Source organism: Falco peregrinus, chromosome 12, assembly GCF_023634155.1.
Source record: "Falco peregrinus isolate bFalPer1 chromosome 12, bFalPer1.pri, whole genome shotgun sequence".
Classification (NCBI taxonomy): Eukaryota; Metazoa; Chordata; class Aves; order Falconiformes; family Falconidae; genus Falco; species Falco peregrinus.
In genome coordinates, this window is record NC_073732.1 from 3680155 (window position 1) to 3703283 (window position 23129).

General features: G+C 44.5%; 1 protein-coding gene across 3 annotated transcripts in view; it reads left to right on the forward strand.

The window, feature by feature from the left end:
- The first annotated feature begins 1456 nt into the window (after positions 1 to 1456).
- Positions 1457 to 23129, forward strand: part of MYO7B (myosin VIIB) — a 55946-nt gene continuing 34273 nt past the window's right edge. For 2 of the 3 annotated variants that reach the window (XM_027779558.2, XM_027779561.2), the window contains exons 1-16: positions 1457 to 2147; positions 7676 to 7718; positions 9077 to 9190; positions 9808 to 9960; positions 11126 to 11310; positions 12158 to 12279; positions 12951 to 13093; positions 13185 to 13298; positions 15154 to 15307; positions 16267 to 16343; positions 16659 to 16778; positions 17004 to 17146; positions 18449 to 18659; positions 20556 to 20691; positions 20919 to 21079; positions 22131 to 22181. In XM_027779558.2, coding sequence (XP_027635359.1) covers positions 7701 to 7718; positions 9077 to 9190; positions 9808 to 9960; positions 11126 to 11310; positions 12158 to 12279; positions 12951 to 13093; positions 13185 to 13298; positions 15154 to 15307; positions 16267 to 16343; positions 16659 to 16778; positions 17004 to 17146; positions 18449 to 18659; positions 20556 to 20691; positions 20919 to 21079; positions 22131 to 22181 — 1902 coding nt within the window. In that variant the 5' untranslated portion in view covers positions 1457 to 2147; positions 7676 to 7700. Of the gene's footprint in view, positions 2148 to 3932; positions 4154 to 7675; positions 7719 to 9076; positions 9191 to 9807; positions 9961 to 11125; positions 11311 to 12157; positions 12280 to 12950; positions 13094 to 13184; positions 13299 to 15153; positions 15308 to 16266; positions 16344 to 16658; positions 16779 to 17003; positions 17147 to 18448; positions 18660 to 20555; positions 20692 to 20918; positions 21080 to 22130; positions 22182 to 23129 lie in introns of those variants that run through there. The other variant, XM_027779559.2, reaches the window with a different exon arrangement.

The window sequence follows — 23129 nt, forward strand, 5'->3', positions numbered from 1 at the left end:
TGGGCTCTGGATGCCGTGGTGGGGGTCAACAATTTTTATGTCACAGCTGGCCCAAGAGGGGACCCGCGGCTAGCTGTGGAAACGGGACTAGTTGTCTCAGCAAATTTAGGTCTGCCTGTCCTAGCTGAAGCTGCAGTTCAAACCAGTTCATGTGTGGGTGGTTCTCCAGATTTAGCCTTCAGCATTGACTGAAAGTTAGCCTTGAACTCCCCTGTAACTGCTGAGTTCTGGAGTGAACACGGGGGCGGAACGACCTCTTGCTTTTTTCAGGAATTGTTGTGTTCTCTTTTAGCAACCTCTATCCTCTGAACAGTTGCACTATTCAGTTATTTGGCACACCTATGATATGTCAGTAGAGGCTTACTAGAGATGACTTCTGTCATTGAGGCATTGTTTAAAATGGAAAGCTTAATAAATGCATGCAGTGCTGGTCACCTGCCTCTCTTCTTCTTCTGTGACGAACAAAACATCTTCATTTTCTAAGGGGGTACAGGTTAATGTGACGGGCAGAAAACTGTTGAGGCAGCGTCATTTGGCATATTTCTAAGCAACGGTGATTTTTATAATCCTACACGCTATGCTTCTGTTCAGGGACATCGCACTTTAGCAAGTTGGGGACTCTGAGCAAAATGAGTCATTATTTCTTCTGCACCAGAGGCACTTTAGAATGAATGGCAGAGTGGTTAAGCCATTAACTAAAACTTACACTCCAGCAGCAAGCACAATTACAATGCAGAGAGTTCAGTGAACCATGTTACATACAGCTGAACTCTCTGAATTGAGTTATTACTTAACATCTACAGTGTTTCACTTCGAAGCAGAAATTGGCAGTGGCGTCAGGTGTTTCTTGGATACAATCCTATATTCTTAGTAAATAATGCAGAAACCTTTTTTTTTTTTTTTAACCCTGAAAGCAGCATACACAAAACATGCAGATAATGTCTCTTTGTAGCTCCAGAGGTTGTTTCCAGATAGCCGCAAAGGTCCCTTAGTGATCCTCAGGACCACATGTAATGGTATCGCGTCCTTCTTTCCTGCTGCTAGATGACTTTTATGGCTTCTAGCTCTTTGCACTGTGTGGTTTCACTTTGACCTTTTCTGGAAGGAGCAGGTGTGTGCCAGTATGTGATGGGCAGCTCCCATTGTTTCACTTATCTGACTTCCATAAAGAAATGTAATGGCTTTCTACAGCTGACTAAACAGAAGGCAGCATGAAAAATTTAATGTGACTCATTACAACACAGTAAATAAAGTTCTCTGAGGCCAAAGCACTAAGGTAGGAAATAACAAGTCGGGAGTAATGTAACAGAAAATAACGGGCAAGGGGAAACATAAATAGAAACTAACAAAAAATAAGATTGCAGAATGTGTACTGAGGTACCTGGAAATTGTACCAACGTGCCTAGAAAACACAAAAGTCTATCACATATTAAAGTTCCAAGCAGGATCAGAGTACAACGGTAGTATTCCTTGGAAATCCATGATTTCTAAATATGTGTCATGTTCTGCAGTGATAACAAGCCACTGTCCCGAATTCCAGCTGTGCTGAAGCTGCATTGATGAGAGAATAGATAATTTCTGCATTTACTGAAAGTGGAAGGAGGCACAGAGGTTCCTTCCTAACAGTTATGAACTCCTATCTTTCTGCAACAAAACCTCCCAACCCCGAGCCTAGCGCTGTGACACGCCAAGTGCACCACACAGCAGAGGGTGCGCCTGTGTCTTAACCTCACCTCAGCAGTGCTGAATAACTGGGCACCAATTCTGACAACTGTTCTGCAGGTAAGGTGTGTGTGCGCACTTGCATGCACGCTTGCATGCACACGTCTTTGTCCCTCATACGCGAGAACTTGGCACTTAGCGGCCTGTAACATACTCCTGTAATACCATCTTGGCTGCATCCCAAAAGGAAGGATGGAGTGACACAGACCATAATGGGATTGCACGGTAGGGGAGCATGACCTGCCTTCTAGCAAGCAGAGTAAGCAGCACCCACTTGGCGTGTGTGAAGGTGTGTAATGACACAGATCCCTGAGCCCCACCACTGCACCTCTGTACATCATGAACTGGCTGGAATGAAATAAGCCTTTCCCTGAGGGATAGAATGCTCAAGACAACCAAGGGATGCACTTGGAAATCCTTTACTGGTATGTATTTCTTATTTAGTTTGCTTTGTTCCTGCAGTGAGCCTTTCAGAGTTAACAGACATCAGTGACTTAAAGCTACAAATCTGCTTAGAGGAAGGGAAGGAGGTTAGTGTAGACAGAAGGGTTTCTGAATTAAGAGTTTAGATTGCAAATTGTTATATCCAGTCTGCCTCCCTTCAGAAACCTCAGGAAAAAAAATAGTTTAACATAAAATGATGCTTGGCATCTAGGACTTGGTAATGCAGAAATGATGAGGCCACTTTGGTTTAGCTGGAGAGAAAATGTGAGAGGTAGTGGCCATGTGCAAATTAAACCCTTTGATCCTGACATCAATCTCTTAATTAGGAAGCTGTCAGGAAGAAGCAATTTTGTTAACACGTCTATCCAGACAGACCTATTGCTCTGAACAACAGCAGGATTAAATTCACCAGGGATTATCCAATTTTAATTTATTGCATTTCTCAATGCATTATTCGTCAGCGTAGACCTTACTACAAATTACCCCTAATTACAATTACAAATGTGCCTGTGCCTAGCACAGTCCCTCACCAACCTCTGTCTTCAGCAGTAAACAAGAGTTGCTCACTCCTGGCGAGCTCCTGCCTTTCCCCGTTCGCACAGCTCAGTGAATTCCCAAACTGGAGCTACCCCTGCTCACTCAGGCACTTCTCTGAAGAAGCCTTTAGCAAGCCGCCTGCTCATTTCTCATTAGGTACATGTGCTTTACAAAGCATCTAGGCTGCTTCTGCTTGGTATGTCAAGTCTCTGCTCTTTCAGCTTATGTTTTCTGGCTCTTTGAGTATGTTTACACTTAACTGTGGAAATCCATCTCCCTTCCAACACATATTTCAGCCACACAATGAGTTGTGCTTTTCTTTCAGACTGTCTTGAGTTCCCTATGTTTCCGTCTCATGCAGTTAATATAATGTACTAGGACAGAAATACTGTACTTCTGTCTGAAATAGCACCCCCACTGCATCTTGATCACAAGCATTAAAAATTTATATATTTTTAGGATGAGATTCTCTGCCCCAAAACATGATCAGTTTGGAATTTAAGCAGGTATGTTTCATTTGCTGAAGAAATATGCATGGCATTTTTTCCCCTACAGTCTAATTACACAAAAAGCTTCAGTACTTCAATTTATTTGTCAATATTTGACCTTCATCTAATAAAATCAGTACTTGAAATTTTGTTAACCACATATAGCACATAGACTTCTTCTAAAAACGGTTGTATCAGAAGTAAGTCTGCTAAAGAACTTTGAGGCAAAATCCTTGAGTGAGAATGATTGGCCCAGTTAGAAACTTTCAGAAAGCTCTCATCTCTTTCTTGTGGTTTCCTGCCTCTCTCTAAGTCTCCAAGCCCTGAAGGGCCTGTGCTCTATTTCTGCACGTCTTCATTACTGCTGTAAAACTTAAACAGAAGCCTCAGGTAAGGAGGCTAATACTAAAACACAAATGTGTAACTAGGATAAACACACATTACTCCCAACTATTTATTGCCATGCTTGAATGCTTACCTCCGATTTGGATATGGAACTACAGCAGGAGCCCCAGGAATCTGTTGTCGACATGGAGGCTTTTTGTTGTCTTTCTCATCATACAGTGCAGCTACATTGAACCTAGGAAGCAAGAAAACAAGAATTAAGGTATTAGCTATACTAGCTCACGTTTACAATTATTGCACGTTTTCACTTGCATGATTAATAAAGGGCATACAGGGACTGAAGTTTAAGGTTCACCCAGGCAAGAATTACCCTTCCTGCTTACTGGATGTGCCTGACTTGGAGATTACATATATGCTGAACTGGGAGCAAAGTCCTGTAATAAATAACCATGCTTCAGTCATTTCCTCCTTTGTGCAGCAGGGAACTGGCACTTGGTGAGGGATCCCTTAATGGCACCATTGCCAGTTTCACCTTCCTTTTCTTTCTTTCTCCAATGCTTATGAAAAAGAGGGAACTAAGCTGCAGAAACCAGACAGTGAAGATTTCTTCTGGAGAGGTAACATCCTGTGGGGTGCAATTTGCTTTACGGTGCCACGTTACTTTGTAAAGAGAAGCAACAGAGAGCGCCAGGCGTTGTCAGAATGCTGCCATTCAAGCAGGTGGGGGGGTGGCCACTTACGACTTAACTGGGGATAAGCATTTTAAATGTTGCAACTCTTTATCCCGGGATTATATGGGATCTCCTCCCTACATGTCCATTCTTGGCTGCCATCATAGGCTGGATCCAGACCTGCCTGTATCTTTGCTGTGATGCAGTATGGCTCTGCTTGCGTGTTTGCACTACCACTCCCTCTTTGTTCTGGGTAGACATTTCTGCTCTGTTGCAGTATTCGGGTTTCCGGCACAGGTGAAGAAGTATCTGCCAGTTGTGAGTCACTGCAGCTGACCATGGCCCATCTTTGGCCTGTGTTTCCTGAGTGTTAGGCTTCTGTACCACCTTGCATCGCTCGTAGTAACAGGTCATCACACTGTTGAAGTTAATATGCAGATCCTGTTCCCGAGCCCTGAATAAGAACATGAGAACTTCACCATAAGAGTAACTGATTATGAAAGACAGAAGTTCTTTCCTGAGAGAATGTAAAAAACCAACAGAATAAAAACAAGCTGCCAGAACGAATGCATTAATGTTGCATTGCTACATTTTTGTAGATGTTGTGCTACAAAATTGAGAATTGTCTTAGTTACAGATGAGCTCTGAAGAAAAATCAATTCTTAATATAGTCAGCAGTTGTGTTAGGGATACAGCCCTAGCAGTTTCTCCATGTGCCAGCTTTTGTTATTAAGTGTGACATTCTACTTCTCACCTTGTTATTGGATCACCTATGTGAAAATAATGTTTAAAATTCCTGCTTTAAAATGTGTGTTAGCGTTGGACTTCCACATCGGCAGTCTGTCATCTCTTGACGTTTCTGGGTTGTTTTTTTTTCACTTTGGGAATGGCAATACATTTTGTAACTTTGGAAATTAGTTATTTTCAGCATGTTTTATGATAAATTTCAAGTGGTAAAATGTTCTGGGCTTGCCTAGAAACCCTGTTCAGTTGGGGCTACTGTATAGCCCTTTACAGTCACAAAGAGGGCACAAAGATCACGGAGCTTGTCAAGCACTTCCTAGTTTCCATTTTGCTATCCTAACAGCCCTCTTTATGGTTAAGACATTGGTGTAACCCACAACGGTGGCATTATCTTGCATACAGGAGTACAATTGCTCCTTCTGTTTAGTCTGAAGAAAAGGCTGTTTATGCACTCATCAATTTTAAATAAGACCGTGATTTATGAAACCTATTTATACCTTCTCAAATAACATAGGTAAAAATTTCCTGCTATAGGAAAGCAAGTGATAAAATGAGCCCTAATTCTCTCCCTGCAATGTTTTCTTTTAACATTGAAGTTTCTTAAAACAAGAGGGAGAAAACAATGGAAACCCTGAACTTCACCTTGAGGGTGTTTTTTTAATGGAAATCTTCATTTTTCAAGAGCATGAACATCCACAAATAAATTAGTGACTTGAAACACTTTTCTGATAATTTAGTTGCAAAGTTCTAAACCTCAGAAACTTGTATAGCTCCACCATAAAATGAAGACAAACAATAAAATTATTTACATGATTCAATCAGAAAAGTGATGAAATCTGAGTGCCTTTCAAAAATAAATACAATTCATGTTACACGGAATTGTAAATAGTTATCCAAAATTTTAAACATATGGTTTTAAAGCCATTACACAATAGAAGACATCTCAAGGATTTCAGTGAAATTATCGATGAAGTATCCCATTAAATGCTAATATTAATGGTACTGCAAACTGGGATTTTGATGATAATCTGCACAGCACAGGTAGAAAATGGAACTTCCTTGTTTTGCTCAAACTTACCAGAGAACTGTCCAAAACCTAGGCAAGCACAATTTAGGGCCAGAATAAAACAACTTCTCAAAAGGCTATGAAACGAGAAATTTAGATTCATGTGTCAAGATAAAACCAGAACAGGTGTCTCTCTTTTTCATAGGGAATGTTCTGAGAGATCATGGACTTGCCTGGAATAAGTGATAAAGATCATTTTCTGGTCCTGTAGTGTCCACTCGTCTTGTAAAGTGGCTTCCAAGCAGCTTGCCATCAAACGGGAGTGTGCAGAAGGGATGCAGATGGTTCAATACGTCTTCATTGAGCATGACTTGTAAAATGTGTTTGAGATAAAATGCTAAGAAAACATCATTGATAATAGGTTATAAAAGGGTAAAAATAGAATTACTTTTTGGTCCAAGGCTAGCATTTTATGGAGCATTTTGGTTATTGCAAGCATTTCATTCTTCTTATCAGCTCTGAGCTGAGCCTTTTCTCTGGGTGTGCTGGAACAATGGATAGAGGGAGAGATCCTTTAGAGACATGGAGGGAGCAGAATGGGTCACACAGCTGTGAGAAGTTTGTGAACATGAGCCTGTGGAAACCTGGGCTAATAACTGGCATCTGCTGCACACAGCAACTACTAGAATCACAAGTTACTCAACAGCCTTAGTGTGCAGGCATCACTCTTGCTAGTAGGAAGAGATAACAGGGAAAAAACACCTGTCTGGAACTCTGGAAACATTTAAAGGGAACTTAGCAAAGAGTCTGCCTGTGATTTCCCACACACAGTAAGACATCAGCAGCCTTCCCGCTGTAGCAAGAGTCAGAGCCAGCAAATCATACGTGGTCCTGGAGTCACTCCAAAATGCAGCTGCAGTAGCCTATGGGACAGGAAGCAGCTTCTGAAGACTTTGGTTCCATGGTTATTCCAAGGATCACAGCCTAAACAGCATCATCCCTTAACCAACACACTAGTGTAGATTCCTGGCCACCAATCTTTTCACTGTTACGCTCTTGATAGTGAGCTCCCAAAATTATTGTGCTTCTCTCCGGTTCCTTATTTTGCTGCTCATGTCTTCATTGCAGCCCTTCCCATTCCAGCCAAGGAAGATGATATCTAAACCTCCATTTCTATATAGCGGTAGGTTTGAGCTGTGAGGGTCTGAGGGAACTGAGCAGCTCAGGAAAGTATGAATTAAATCTGTGTCACTGGGCTGGCTGCTCCTAGGAACTGAACTGCTCGGTCAATGGACCAGCCAAAGTTAACTCTATTGTGCATCGAATAACATTGCATTGCGAAGTCTTTTTATTTGTGAGCCAAACTTGAAGTTCAGCCAATAAATGTGCCTAGCATTTTACTGAGGGAACAATTTGGTATGAAAATGTGCACAGTGACCTCTTCAGGGCTGAGAGCATCTCCAGGCTTACATGGTAGAACTCACAGCAGACCCACCACCACAGTGCTGCAGGTTCTTTGCTTTGGGTAGATGGTTCCATTGTTTCTGCATTGGGTGTAGCTTATTATCATCTCCTCTGCTTTAACAAAACCCATATTATTTTAAGGCATTTTGCTGTTATTTTTTACAAGGAAACATCTCAAAGAAACCCCATTTTTTGTTCTGATCAAAGCTGGAGCCCTTTACTGGCCTAACCTTATGTTCTTCTTGGCACTGCAGGTTGCATACCATGATCTGAAGCATAATGGTGGTTTTCAGAAAGGTAAGTCCTATTCTTTGCTGTGATTTACTGATTAGCCCAAGGCCCAAAGAGGAGAAAATTACCTTAACATCATGGTTCAACTCAAAAGAGAAAGTAGCAATAACCCAATATCAACCAGGTATGAAATAATGCCGTCCTAGACTAGTGGTGCAGAGGTGCTGGGCCCAGCCTGGCTGTGCTCATGCTGAGCTGTGAACTCTGTCACAAGGTGTGGCACTGAAACTGCACAGGCTACCTCTGGAGTGTTAGTCAACACAAGTTAGTCTGTAACATCATCCATAACTTGTGCAGTGTCTATAGATGCTTTACACTACAGTTCTTTGCTTTTATGTATGCTAAAATGTGAACCTGTGAAGTATTTTGAGAGGAAAAAGACATAATCTTCAAGGAAAAACCTTGAAACTTTGACAGCAAATGCTACAGTCTGTAACAGAAGTTGTATGCAAACCCCTCAGCTATAAACCAGTTTGTACCCACTGAAGATCTGACCTACAGCTTTGTTCAGTTTTCCTTCCAGCCGATACAGCAAAGCTTTCTGTTTGAATCCATATTCGTGTCTGGACCAAGAGAAGGTATTCCCGGGGGCTTGGAGCAGGGAACTATAACCAGGACAGTAGTGCAGGCGACACCAAGATGCTGCTTATTTCTAGGAAAGGGCAGCTGTAGCTCACACCTTCCTCTGATGACAGCAGAGCAGCTCTTGGTTGCTTGCCCTGCTGAGAGGCAGGATGTTGTCATGCCTCTACAAATGTGAAGAGATGAATAAAGAGTGCTTTTTTTTTTTTCCAAAGAGAGATCGTGGACGCACTTACATTTCTAAGTTATTTCAGCTATAGCAGAAAGAATAGATATCGATGAATGCTTGCAACAGAACCCTCTACATTTCCAGGCATCTAGTCTGTATATCCGTTTGTTTCTTTTTCTTTTTCCTGGTAATGTCTATGTTTCCAAGCATCTCTTCTGAGAGAATACCGTAGCTAGCGTGAGGCTGCCAAGGCACTTTACCAGCACTCACTGTGCCCCCGCCAGTCTCAGGGAGGTAGTGGAGCTGAGTATTTGCTGTCCTTGTAAAAGGTGTTGCCTCATTTCCTCCTGTGAGACAACTGGGTTTGATGGCTTGTCCAAAGTCATGTTCCAAGACAACTGTGGAGCTGGGAGTAGAACTCAGAGCTATATACTAATATATACTAATACTATAACCATTGGACTGTACTGCCTGCAAGCAGTAAGAACTTCGCCAACTAAACGCTGCTAAAGAGATCAAATCACTAAAAAATTAAGACCAAGAAATGTATGCCTGTAAGCTACATGATGTCAAGTATATCACTGTACTTGACAACAGCTTTTCTTCTCCTCAGGGTGATCATGTGTGGCTGGACACTCAACCAAACAGTGAATTTAATGTCCCTATTGGGGCAGTTGTGAAGGACTCTGACTCAGGACGGATCTTGCTGGAGGATGACGAAGGCAAGGTGGGCTATGCTATAACTTTCTATAAAAGATGAACATAAAATTTAAAAGTACAAATTACATAAGAATGGCCTTATTGGGCCAGACCATCTAACCAAATGGTCTGACTTTGTCTGGTAAGATATACTGAAAGAAAGAATATAAAAGTAAGGCTAGTATAGGGTGATACCCTAATATTTCCAGGTCCCAGCACTATGAAGACTTAGAGCTTCCTGAGCTAGAGGTTATATCTATGTAGTTAAGAAAAGGAAAAAGACAGGCTCCAATCTCTAAATCTGATGGAGCTTTAGGTGAAATCAAGATCCCACTAAAGTCGATGGGGTTTCATCCCTACCTCATACAATGTAGTGGCTGTGGTGACCCGATAGAGCTGCGCTCTGAACAGCGCTAAATTTGGTGATGTCCAGAACCCACCTGAACCGCTTCATCCAGTCTTTTAAATCAACTGGTCCTGGGGAGCAGCAATCCAGTAATTTCTGTAGTTCAGTCAACTGTTTGTTAGAATATGCTTTTTTGAGCATGGATTACACTGAAACTCACTGTGGTCTAACATGGTTCTCCTTTGTTTGCCTCTGAGCAACAGCACAACACGTTAAAGCTGATGCCTTGTCTTTTTCAGGAACATTGGATCACAGCTCGGAACATGCACATGGTGCGCCTGATGCACCCCTCCTCTGTCCAGGGGGTGGAAGACATGATCCGCCTTGGCGATCTCCATGAAGCAGGCATGGTGCACAACCTCCTCATCCGCCACCAGGAGCACAAAATCTATGTGAGTGCCAAGGGCAGCAGGCATAGCAATTTCGGGAACGACCTCTGCTACACATTTCACAATGACCTGAGCAGCCTGCAAGCCTTTCATACATGGGGGCCCCTCTGCTTCCCTTACTGAGTGAGGCTGCCAAGGAGACACAACATAGCGGTTTTCTCTTTTTCATTTGAGTACTTTGGCTGTGAAGAAGACAGCTAATAGTCTCTAAAACCACAGAGCTGTGCATAGGTAGTGACCTTGCTTACTTACTCCTAGAGGGACCATTTCCACCAGCCACCGACAGCTAAATCCAGCCCATGTTACAGCTTAGTGCTGCTATTACCTGCAGCTGCGACACAGGATCAGTCTAGCACACAGTGACATGATTTAGATCCAGTTCAAGTCAATGTTTACTTGATTTTGTAAAATATGGATATTTAGGATACCTGGTTTCATTTCTTGTCTGTTACAGGTTTTATCTGTAACTGAGCAATTCCTTACTTCCCAGTTTGTAATATGATAATAATATTGTTTTTTCCATGCTTTGCCTCCTATGTTACCTACACTGTAGGAGAGGAGATGCCTCTTACATCACAGATGTGCTGATGTTTAGTGTAAACAAGGACTAGTTTTATAGTTATAATTACCAAGATGTGTGTATAGACCTGTTATACTAGACTCTAGCAGTTGTCTTATGTAGAAGTTCTTGAACAATATTATTGCATTTCCACAGCCTTCAACAGCCTCTGTCATTTCAATGGTGCTGTTGTTTACAAATGACTGCATGAATAACACAACCATAACTTTGCCCGTTAGCAAAGTTCTGCTACATCTGCACTAGAACACAAAAGCAGCTTAACAAAACACTACAAAACAGCTTATGATAACACAAAAAAATGCCAGGTAAAATTGGACTTTTTGGTGTTGCGGCTTAAGCCAGTGAACTGAGCTGTGATTTGGCAAGGAGATTACAGCTAGCATTCTTCCTTTTGCAAAAACCTCCATATCCTGGAATATTTAATAGCAGCTTATAGCGTGTAACCATGCTGTCAGTCTCACCTAAGTGCTGCTATGGATCTCCCAGGCTTCCTTCCTGCCTCTTCTTAGATTTATACTGCAAGTGGCTTTGGTTGTATTCTTGTTTGCCAGTTTGCTGCTAGAGGTAACACTCGTAATTGTTTTTCAGACTTACACAGGATCAATCTTGGTAGCAGTGAATCCATACCAGCTGCTGCCCCTCTACACAGTCGATCAGATCAGACTGTACTGTAACAGGAGGATTGGAGAGCTACCACCTCATGTCTTCGCCATTGCAGACAACTGTTATTTCAATATGAAGAGGAATAAGAGAGACCAGTGCTGTGTGATCAGGTGACTGGACTTAGAGAGGACCAGTAGCAGAAACCAAGTCTGCATGTATTTGAGGACCTTTGTGGACACAGGAGACCTTCCAGATGGAAGGGCACAGATAAGACTAGAGTCAACAGGAGGGAAGTATTTTCTCCCCTGCTACTTCTTTTTCAGTTATGTCTGCAAAAGGCAGAACATGAACAAGGGTTTTCTGAAGGCAAATGTTCTCCCCCAGAATCTTTGAATGTTATGATATATTCTGCCCACGGTCACTACATACAGAAACACAAAATATGAGCCTGTGTGATGTAAGGCTATCTTTTATCTTGGGGACATGATACTTATATTACATATATTTTCTGAGAATAGAGATTTCCTGGAGAGAAACAACCTCTGCTAAAGCTGGAGGCAAGCTTTCTTCATCCTAGAAACACAAAATATGTATCCATTCTCTGTTAATCATCACTGTGAAGAACCAGATAGTCTCACTGCGATAACATCTGATTATAGTTGAGGCAACTCAGGTGATGTGCTAAGACTAGCACTGAAAATGGGTAATGCATTAAAGAAGAAAAGCAAGCGGTCGTTTAATTTGCACTGGTACAGAATGTCTTCCATGGATTGGCTTGTTTTTAATCAGTGGGAGAATTTAGTCCTCAATTTAAGTCTAAAAAAGAGCTTAAATTTTATTAGATAAGATGATGAAAGACTAAAATTCTCCAGCCGTGCATGAAAAACGGTCTGATCTGCCATTCACAGGGTAAATATACGTGGGATTTATTTTTTTTTTAAACTTGGTCTGCCATTTTGCCACCCTAGCCAAAAAAAGAAGAAAGGAAACCTGTAATGATCTTGTTTCTTACTGCAGTGGAGAATCTGGAGCTGGGAAGACTGAAAGCACAAAGCTAATACTACAATTCTTGGCAGCTGTCAGTGGCCAGCATTCCTGGATAGAGCAGCAAATCCTAGAGGCCAACCCCATTCTGGAAGGTGTGTTACTTAACCAACAGGCTTGATTTACCACCCTTATCTCAAGATTTTTATATCAGGATAAAAAATTCAGAAACAGATCTTTGAACCATTGTATCTGCATAACTGCTAAAACCCCTGAAACACTGGTGATGCAGGGTAGAAGTTCTCTGCCATGAAGTCCACAGCAGCTCCCATGCTGTAGGAGGGCCTGCCATCATAGTATGTGACCTGGAACTTCTGGGAGCACAGGAGTCCTTGGGAATGCAGAACCCAAAGTAAACACCCCTGGTTTTGCATTTGCAATAGATGGTGACAAAGTGACTGGCCAAGCATGGACGTATCTATAGGGGAGCTCCCTGAGACACCCATCTGTCTTTGTAGAGGGATCAAATGTGTTCCCAGTAAATCCTTCTGGAGGTTTTCAGACTTGCCCAGCTCTCTTAGCTGGCCAGATATAGGCCACATTTGGATCATTTGAATGTATCTTTTAGGACCCAGTTATGTGGATGCACAGTGTGCCTGCCTCTCTCTTTAGGAGGCAGCCTGAGAGCAGATACTCTTCAGTGCTTGTCAGCAATGTAATTTGGCACACATAAAATACTGGCAGCAAAAAAGAAGGGCATAAAAAATAGACTTGATCTTCATTAACTGCAATAATCTAGATATTATCTCTGTCCCTTGCTCATCAGCTTTTGGAAATGCCAAGACAATTCGAAATGACAATTCAAGCCGCTTTGGGAAATACATTGATATTCACTTCAACCAGAACGGTGTGATAGAAGGAGCCCGGATAGAACAGTTTCTTCTGGAGAAGTCCCGGGTTTGCCGGCAGGTGAGGGCACTGGCAGATGCACGTTCTGCCTGCTCCTGTGTTACAAGCTTATGCTGACAAGGCTGTCCATTGGCCTATTTCTTTCTTCTAGGCTCCAGAGGAGAGGAACTATCACATTTTCTACTGCATGCTAATGGGGATGAATACAGAGCAGAAAAAGATGCTGAATCTGGGCACTGCTTCAGAGTACACCTACCTTACTATGGTAATAGTCTCTGCTTTCTTCTCCATTATTCCTCTGCCACTTGCTTCTCCCAGTGAGCAATTACAATCAACGGGAGCTGCAGATGGGTAGTTCCCAAATATGAACTGTCCTATCCTTAGAGTACCAGAAGCAGTAACACCAAAAGTGCTGTGAGCTTCACTTTCAGAGACTTACTGCCATGTCTGCCAATGGGAGGCAGCTTGTGGCAGTTCAAAGCTTTCTATCAAAGTCAGACTTCAGAAATGTAAAGGACATCTTAAAGCAGGTGGGAAATATCCCTCACTTTTGCAGGCACTCATATTTCAGATGAACGCAAGGGATCTCATGCCAGGGAGAATACTAATCAGGTATGTATACTGTAGGGGAAAATGAATAAGCAGAAATAGTGCCAAGAATCCTAGTCCTTGTATCTGATAAGTCTTATATACATAATGCAGGAAGCTGGCATTCAATCTAACCTCCAACAGCTGATGTTAATGTCCATGTCTGGGTTTATGTTGCTGTAGTGGCAGGAGTGGGATGTTCACAGGTGAGATTTTTGAAAATAGCTAGTTGGTTGATTTAGGGCATGAAAACTTCTGTGAAAATCCTGTTCTTTAGCCTGTGCAGATATCTCATATTAAATATGTCAGCTGGTTTGATTTGGGCTGTTCTGTAGCTGTGGAAAAAATGAGGCCTCTGCTGAAGTTAATGGGAGCTGAGCATCTAGTTTCAGAGGAAAATAAATCAAACCTATAAAGCTGTTTCTGGAGTCTCAAAAGCAAAAAATATTAAGGATGCTGGAGATTTTTTCAAATGTAATGTTTTCAGAATAGTAGTGCTCTTGCAGCAAGAGTTGATGAGTAAAATTCACACATTGGCCATTCCATAAAATGTCTGAAGTTCCCTGGGTCAGCAGTAGGGCAGTATAATACAGAGACAGAATTAGATTAAAGGAGAACATATCCATGGTTTAGTTCAGGTCAGCTGTTGGCACAAGCTGGCATGTTTACATGCTGTAAATGGAAATGTCTAGGAATACTTCACTTTTGTAATCATCACACTGTATTGTTGGAAATAGCAGGAATAAAAAAGGCATTTTCCCATCTCCCTTAGGGCTGAAAATAGTTTCTACCAGGAAGCATCCTAGGACCTGCTGTGCAGTCTATATTGAACGTTCCTCTAATGCTGCCTCAGATGCTTCCATCTGCCTTCCACTAGAACCTAACATTCTTATTCTGAGAGTTGCCTTCTGGTACTGATCCAATCCTACTTGCTTTGATTTGGGATTAGGGCTCTTAATTAATAGAATCACTGAATGGTTTGGATTGGAAGGGACCTTAAAGATCATCTAATCCCACCCCCCCTGCCACGGGCAGGGACACCTTCCACCAGCCCAGGTTGCTCCCAGCCCCGTCCAGCCTGGCCTTGGGCACTGCCAGGGATGGGGCACCCACAGCTGCTCTGGGCAGCCTGGGCCAGTGTCATTGTCCAATTGTTCATTGACAAGCAGAGAGAGGAAACGAAAGCAGCAGACCTGGCCTTGTAATTATAGGTAACCTTGTCAAAGTTTTCTGTCTTCTGTGCTGCAGAGCAGCCTTCCCCTCAGCTTTTCCCTCTGGCTTCCCCAGCACTCAGTCTAGCCCTGGAGAAGTACATTATTTAGTGCTCTACTAATGGGTTCTTCTTGAGAGTAGGGGAAAGAAACAGCCATGGGAAGAGCATCTAGAATGTCTAAATATGCTTTTACCTTGCATCTTACAGCAAGTGGCTCACCAGGTATCCACACTGTGCACAAGGGTTTGTCAGCTGCAGGTCTTTTCATCGTGTGGGGACCGAAAGGGTTCTCCTTACCTGAGGGTATGGTGTCTTGCAGGGCAACTGCATGTCCTGCGATGGACGGAATGATGCAAAGGATTATGCCCACATCCGCTCAGCTATGAAGATCCTCATGTTCTCAGATTCTGAGCACTGGGACATCAGCAAGCTGCTGGCTGCCATCCTGCACTTAGGGAATGTAGAGTTTGAAGGTAAACTCAGCATTGTCTGTGTTGGCTTTTCCTCAGACTCGTAAAGGCCTAAAGGTGCCACCTGCTTCCACCTATACAGATGAGGTTGTACTGCTCTGCCCTGTAAAAACAGCTGAACAGGGTTGGAAGGGCAGGCAGATAAGCACCATGAACTTCTGATTTGTGAAAACCACTGTCTTGTGTTTTGGAAAACATCATCTTACTACTATTTTGTCATGCCATCAGGTTTCCATGGCAATAAATGGGCCCTTATCACCCAAACTGAAACAACAGATAATATAATGCCATGTTACATTTGCTGATTGTAGTGCTATGCAAGCCAGGGGACACAGGAGCAGCTGAGCAATGTTTGCTGTGGAGATGACAGCAGCCATCCTCCTGGCTAGGCCTGGTGAACACTCACCTGCGTTAAGTGCACTGCTGGTATGGCTGGGCACACAGGGTGAGATGCCCACCAGAGGGATGCCAGCAGCTCTCACATTTTGCAGAAGGACCCCTCACTTGGTGATACAGAGGGCCCAGTACAGTGATGCTGGCCGGATTCTTTGGAGTAATGCTGGCTGCTAAAATGAGGGGTTTCCTTCATTTCCCTTTGTGTCTAAACTTCCCACAAGCCAGATAAATGGTAAAAAACATATTTAGAAACCCATTTTCTGAAGTCAGATACCACTTCCCCACATCCCAAATAGCTACTTTTAAAATGAATAACCTTGTCAGCTTTGCTACTATTTTTAGCCTGATGTTCTGGAGTTGTGATAGCCCAATACAGCCCAGGGTTCCGAGGTGAAATCAGGACTCTCCTTAGTAAAATCATCAAACCTGGGAGTCTCAAAAGAAAAAATACTGCCTTGCCACATTCCCAGAGCTACAGGGTTACATAAATATGGCTGCAATAACAGCACAGCTCCCTGCCATAGCAGAAATGATTCACCCTGAGATTGACTGTTTCCTCATTGTAGCGGCTGTGTACGACAACTTGGACTGCTCTGATGTGATGGACTCACCACACTTTTCAATTGCAACCAAATTGCTCGAGGTAATGGGCTCTCATCTTCTCCTACTAGTACTTTTCCTCAGTCTTGTTCCCTGACCACACTGACAAAGCATGTGTCTGCGGAGTGGTTTTGTGTGGGTGTGCCTATAACAATGGGCACGTCCTCGTCTTCCTGTTGACGTTCAAGTGATGCTGTTGCAGATGTCTCTCTGAGCTGGGAGATCTTTAACTGGGACAGCAGGCTGCCGGTGAATGCTGCTGGACAGGCAGTTTGTCACGGCCCTCTTCCTGAGACAGACTTTGCTGGATCTCCTTTAGCCACCTGGAATGACCAGGTTGCCATGACTGTTCTTCCAGGTGGACTCCAGTGAACTCCAGAACAGCCTCACAAACCTCTCCATCATTGTCCGAGGAGAAAGCGTGTCCAGGCCTCTGAACATAGTTCAAGCCGCAGATGGGAGGGATGCCTTTGTGAAGGTACCAGTGCTTACATTTTCTCTGCTTTAAGATTGGGGACGCTTTTGGAGCTGTCTGTCTTCCTGGTTAAGGAGCCTTACGTGGGCAAACAACCACCCAGAGAGCTCCAGTCCCTTGTAGTTTTCAGGCATAGTTTGACAGCATTGTAGCAGCATGGTAGCAAGCAGTAAGCTATGTCCAAAGACCATAACGATGGGCTCTAATTCCTCTTTAATTTTTTCTCAGGGTATATATGGACGGATTTTCCTGTGGATAGTGAACAAGATCAATTCAGCCATTTTCAACCCAACTTCTCAAAAGTCTAAAACCAGACGTCAGTCCATTGGGCTGTTGGACATTTTTGGGTTTGAAAACTTCAGCAACAACAGGTAGGAGGCTCTAGATTAATTTCCACTGGGAATCTGAAAAGCAGCTGATGTAAAGGGAAAGAATAAAAAACCGAACAGACACATATTCTTTCATTATCGTTCTGATTCTCAGAAAAGCAGTGAAATTTCCATCACTGAATTTTCCCAGCAATAATCATGCACAGATTCCATTTTTCTTCAGACATGGTCATGTTTCTGCTTCATTCCCTAACCTGCAATTTGGTGCAGCCATTGCGCATGTCTATTCCAAAACTTCAGGAATTTTCTCAGAGGAGATGCCCATGAAGCTGCTATGAGCAGGCAGCCAGTACGTGAAGATATAGTATGTCCCATGTCTCTGTACCAAACTTTCTTGTTCCATAGCATTTTTACCATGTCTCTTGGGATACATTTTGCATATAGTACAAAGGAGGCCATGTTGTGTTTCCCATTTCAGCTCATGCTTCCATCTTGCTCGGTGTTATCCCATCCCTTTTTTGAGCTGCTTCTTATCTCTGCTCTTAAGGACAGGTTGGCAAAATACCTGGTCAGTATACCGTTGTCTCACTGCTGCCTCTTCTACTGGTGGTTTCAGTCCCAAAACACCATTTCTGTTTACCCTTCTCTATGGGGGCAGCAATTCTCTCAGTTGTATGATACCATATCATCAGTACTCCACAAACCATCAGCACATATTCTGCAGTCTTTTCCAATCCATTTCAACTGATGCATGTTGCTTGCTTTCTACAAGATAATATTCCTCACTGACTTTTGGAACATAGTCTACGATCTGTTTAGCCCATCTCCTATCTTTGGAGTGCTCTCCTATTATTTTATGCTGTTCCCTAAGTCTGCAATTCATATGGGGCCTCACTGTGGTGAGCTCTCTACAGGCACACACAGCGTGCCACAGCAATTACCAGGTAATGACAGTCAGGTGCAACATTAAGGAGTAACTAACAAAAGAAGTCATAGTGCCAGTGCAAGTAAAAGCACGTCACACACTCATAGAGTCAAGCTACTTTCACAGGTATATGTTCCCCTTAATCTCTACAGTTTCTTGAAATGCATACAACATCTTTCCTTCCTTACTCAGCAAAACTCAATCACCACTTGGCTCATTTCTGCTTATCTGTATTGGAGCAGAAGATACATCTTTTATATCGCTAAGATTGGCAACAGGCAGTGGTGGTGATCATTAACGCTGTGCAATATAGCAGGAGTCTATCTAGATATGTATTTAATACAGAGAACAAAGAAATACCGTAAAGCAGTGCAGCACTAGCCAAGGATGACCATGGTTCCCATCTTGTCCCCCACCAGCTTTGAGCAGCTCTGCATTAACATTGCCAATGAGCACCTTCAACAGTTCTTCGTGCACCATGTCTTCAAGCTGGAGCAGGAGGAATACCTTGCGGAGCACATTGTCTGGAATAACATCGACTTCGCTGATAACCGCCAGGCTCTGGAAGTGATTGCACTCAAGCCCATGAATATCATCTCTCTCATTGATGAAGAGAGCAAGTTCCCAAAGGTAAATTTCTGGTTTCACTTGTAATGCCTGGCTTTGCACACAGCTCACAGGTAACGCTTGGCTTTACACACAGAAAAGTGCAAAAGTGGCTTTCGGATACATTATGAGAGGCAATGTCTTCTCCTTATAGATTCTTTTAAATTAGCTCACTATACAAATGCCTTTCTCTCTGCTGGAATGTGGTCTTCCTGGTACCCTGCTGTTGAAACTCTTACAGCTGTTCCAGACGGAGAAGGAAGGAGTCCGCATCGTCTTACAAGGGCTTCTTAGGAAACCTGAATTCACATATTGAGTATTGTTCTGCTGTTGGTCTGGGCTGCAGCTTGCTCTTTCTCTCCTGGATGACAGACCTAGTTGAGTAATGTCACCATTGTGAGGAACTGTAGGGGAACTACGGGCCTGCCAGCCTGCCCTGGGTGCCGGGGAAGGTGCCGGAGCAGACGGTGCTGAGCGCCATCACCCAGCACGTGCAGGACAGCCGGGGGGTCAGGCCCGGCCAGCGCGGGGTTATGGCAGGCAGGGCCTGCCTGGCTGCCCTGATCTCCTTGTGGGACAAGGTGACCCCCCTGACGAGTGAGGGACAGGCTGCGGGTGGTGGCTGCCCGGGCTGGAGCGAAGCCTTTGGCACCGTCCCCACAGCATCTCCTGCAGCCACCGGCTGCTCCCGGCCGGGCCGGGGGGGCTCTGCGCGGGGTCAGGAGCTGGGGGGCGGCCGGGCCAGGGAGCGGTGGGGAATGGAGTCACATCCCGCTGGCACCGGGCACACGGGGGGTTCCCCAGGGCTCAGCGCCGGGGCCCGTCCTGCTGCGTGTCTGCACCGCCGGGCTGGGCGAGGGGAGCGAGTGCCCCCTCAGTCAGGGCAGGGGGCACCCAGCTGGGGGGAGCTGAGCTGCTGGGGGGCAGGGGGCTCTGCAGGGGGGATGGGCAGGCCGGGCCAAGGGGCTGAGGCCAGAGGGTGAGGGTCAGCAGGGCTCAGCGCCAGGCCCTGCCCGTGGGGCACAGCAAAGATGAAAGCAGCATGTGATCTCAGACATGCCTGCAGAGCATTTTCATAGTTTCCAAAGCATGGTGAGGCTAAGCAGGACTGCTGGTCCAGCAACCAGGTGCCAATGTGGGCTTGTCCAGAAAAGCAAGCCCCTGCCTCAGCTCATTTGTAGTTCTCAGGTAACAATTTGAGAGGATCATGTACTGGCAGACAGCTTTCCCCTTTCTTCCCTTAGAGAGTTTTCCTGCACTCAGGACAAGAAAGCATCTTTTCTATGATCATGTCATGAGCACATGACTTCCCAGATAGCACAGCACTCACTGCCCCTACCATGGGCCAGCCAGCAGCACTAGCCTCACATGCACCACAGGGGATGAGATTGTGATGGCACCCCCTGAAGAGAAGCACTCCGCTGAGTGCCTTGCCTGTGGAAGTCACGATCTGAGCAAGCTGACCGGTGTCTGCTCAGGCCAGCCTTGTTCCAGGGATCTCTGAGTCTTGCACCAGCCGGAGAGTGAAAGAAGTGTGGGAAAAGGAGCATGCACCCCTTAGAGCGTGACTGGGTAGGGTGGCATGGGAAGGCTGGTGCAGGGCTCTGCTTGTGAGGTCCAAATATATGGGAAATTCTCAGCACACCTGGTGATGTTAGTAATGTTATGGGGGCTTGGATACAGCCCTAAAATACCAGGCCTTACACTCTGGTGGTGTTTTCTGTCCTGATGCTTGAGAGAAAGATCCGTGTAAAAGGGAAGACACTTCTGGCACTACCTTTCTCCAGATCGACAACACAAATAATGGACAGAATTTGAGCTTTTGTTATCACTGATCACCACTTCTATTTGTTTGCTGAGCATAGGCCCATGCTGGGGGGAATCTGCTTACCTGTTCTTTTTGCCTGTATTTGTTTCTAGGGCACAGATGCCACCATGCTCATCAAAATCAATTCCCTCCACGGCAAAAGTAAAGTCTACATCCCACCTAAGAGTGTCCATGACACCAAGTTCGGCATCAACCACTTTGCTGGGGTTGTCTTTTATGAATCAAAAGGTGAGCCTATCTCTGCTGGATGCGGAGGGTGAAAAGAAAGGCATGACCTGCCCTGGATGTGTGACGCTCCAAGGTAGTGTTGAGCTGAAGTCAGATCAGGAGGTCAGGAGGATTACTCTAAACTAATCTGCAAGTTACTGTAAACGAACTGGATTTTAGCTAGACAGAGTGGTGCTAAAGCCAGCAGGCTGCAGACATGACAAGCTGATTTTTTTTCCATCCTATAGATTTCCTGGAGAAAAATCGGGACACCCTGAGTGCTAATGTAATGCAAGTGGTTCATTCCTCCAAAAACAAATTCCTGAGAGAGATTTTCCAGGTGGAAATCACCCCACCTAATCTGGGACGTGGGACCATCCGGCATCTTGGAGCTGACCAGACCTGCAAGGTTGGCTTACTGGAGCTAAGTTGCAGGAACAACTAATTTCTCCTCCCTTCCATAAGGCCCTGGCTGTTCTTGACCTCTTTCTTTTGCACTCTTTAGCCAGCAAATCCCTATGCCCTTCATTCTACCCATTTCTGCAAAGGAGTCTGCAGGAAAAGTCAGGGTCTAGTGTTCATGCTGTAAACAAGTCCTGTCTCCCAGGGCTGCGTCCCTGGACGTCTGCATAGCCATGCTTGCAGGCTGTGACAGAAGCATGCGTAGTGCTGCCTCCCCAGAAGTTGTCATCAGCTGGATGGGTTTGTTCTGTGTCTGCCTGGGCACCCATACTGCATCCACATTGCCAGGATGGGTGTAACGTAGTAGGAGGGAACTGCAGTTTGAAAGGTTTGTTGGAATGGAACAAGGCACTCACCAGAGACCCCTCTGCAAAGCCAGTACCTGTCCAGAAGCTGGCAGCTGAACTGCTGCCACACTGCACATGTAGCCAGTCTGCTCAGACCATAACACCAAGGGCTCTGACTGGGCAGCTGGCAGCTGGGTCCTGGCCGTTTTGTTCTTGCACAGGGCTGACAGGCTAGCACCAAGGAGCAAATAGCTGTGCTGTCACAGAGATACTCTGCTTCCTGCTCCTACTGACGCTTGTAGACACAGGTCTCACTGCCCTAGGTACTGCTGCAACTTCAGTTCTCCCTCCTGGCCCAGAGGCTTTGTGGCAGAGTTCATGGTGGCTAATTATCACAGAATCATCTGTGCCTAGCAGTGCAGGGAGCCTTGTCCTGTGCCTAGTGAAAATGAGGTTGTAAAGTGCGGTGGACTGGAAACAGCTTGAGGCTTGAGGCAGAGTTCAAGTTCTCTGCCTCGCTGCAACTTTCACATGCCTTGATTTCTGAGCATTTAACTATGCAATGTCATCATGTGAAGGCACCTTTGCTTTTAATGTTTGCACCTTTGAGTTTTCCTAGCAGGGTACAGAACAAACAGTCAGCTTGCTATCTTACCTGTTATCTGTCTGTTCTCCTGGCACTGTTTTCTGATCCTGTCCTTTCTTCCTCAGTCTTTATCCCGTTGTGGCTTTCTGCTGTCCAGAACATCTGGCCATGGACAGGTAAACATCCTGGAGGAGAAGAATGTCAGAAGTGGTACAAGCAGCAACAGAGAACTGGCTTAGCATCTCTTAAATGCTATGAATACTTCCAGATTAAATATCAGGTCTATCTACATTGCTCTAATGCTCTAATGTTTTTTGTCTCTATAAATAAGGTTGTGTTATTGAAAAAAAACCACCTTTCCTTACATTTAGGAAGCACAGAAGCATGTCAGGAAAGGAGCTGCTAAATGTGGGCTGGTGGGCTACTGCCCATTTCAAAATGTGCAGCAGTTAGCTGAAATACCTCAATTAATTTCAAATAGGTTAGGCCACCGTTTGGAAGCCTAAGCAGCAGGCTACAGAAAAGAACAGTGAATGAAGTGCCAGAAAAAAAACCTTTGCTGTCCTGAGGTCTCAGAGTTGCCCTCCTGACACACCAGGGCAGAAAAGTCACCACCATCTCAACAACAAATTCAGCTTTACCAACGTTCTATGTGTGAGATGAGGGCACAGGCTTCAGACCTGTGTGGCCATCCCACTGATGTACTGGTACAGCAGGAAGGGTCGGAGATCTGGGAGTGCAAATTGCTTTTAACTCTTATACAGTTTAAACATGTATATGATGTTGTCGTATTTACTTAAAAAAAAAAAAAAAATGCTTGCTAGCCCTAAGGTACATCGGAGTCGCCAAGAGACATTCCCAGGAAGGGTTTCCCAAAGGATGAATGTTCGGTCGCCGGAGGGCAGCATTGCCCTGTCGCTAAATCAGAGGTTGGCCACTTGAGTGTTAAAAAGGGCACTTTAAACGTAAGAACCGGCAGAATGAGGTACCCTAACAGACCATGGAAGTGAGGGGAGCCACTGGACATCAAATTATTTACTTGGGAAAAAAAACCCAAAATCCCACAACCCCCCAAACCAAACACACAAGCTGTATCATCCTGCAGTGGCTCCATGCCTGTATGT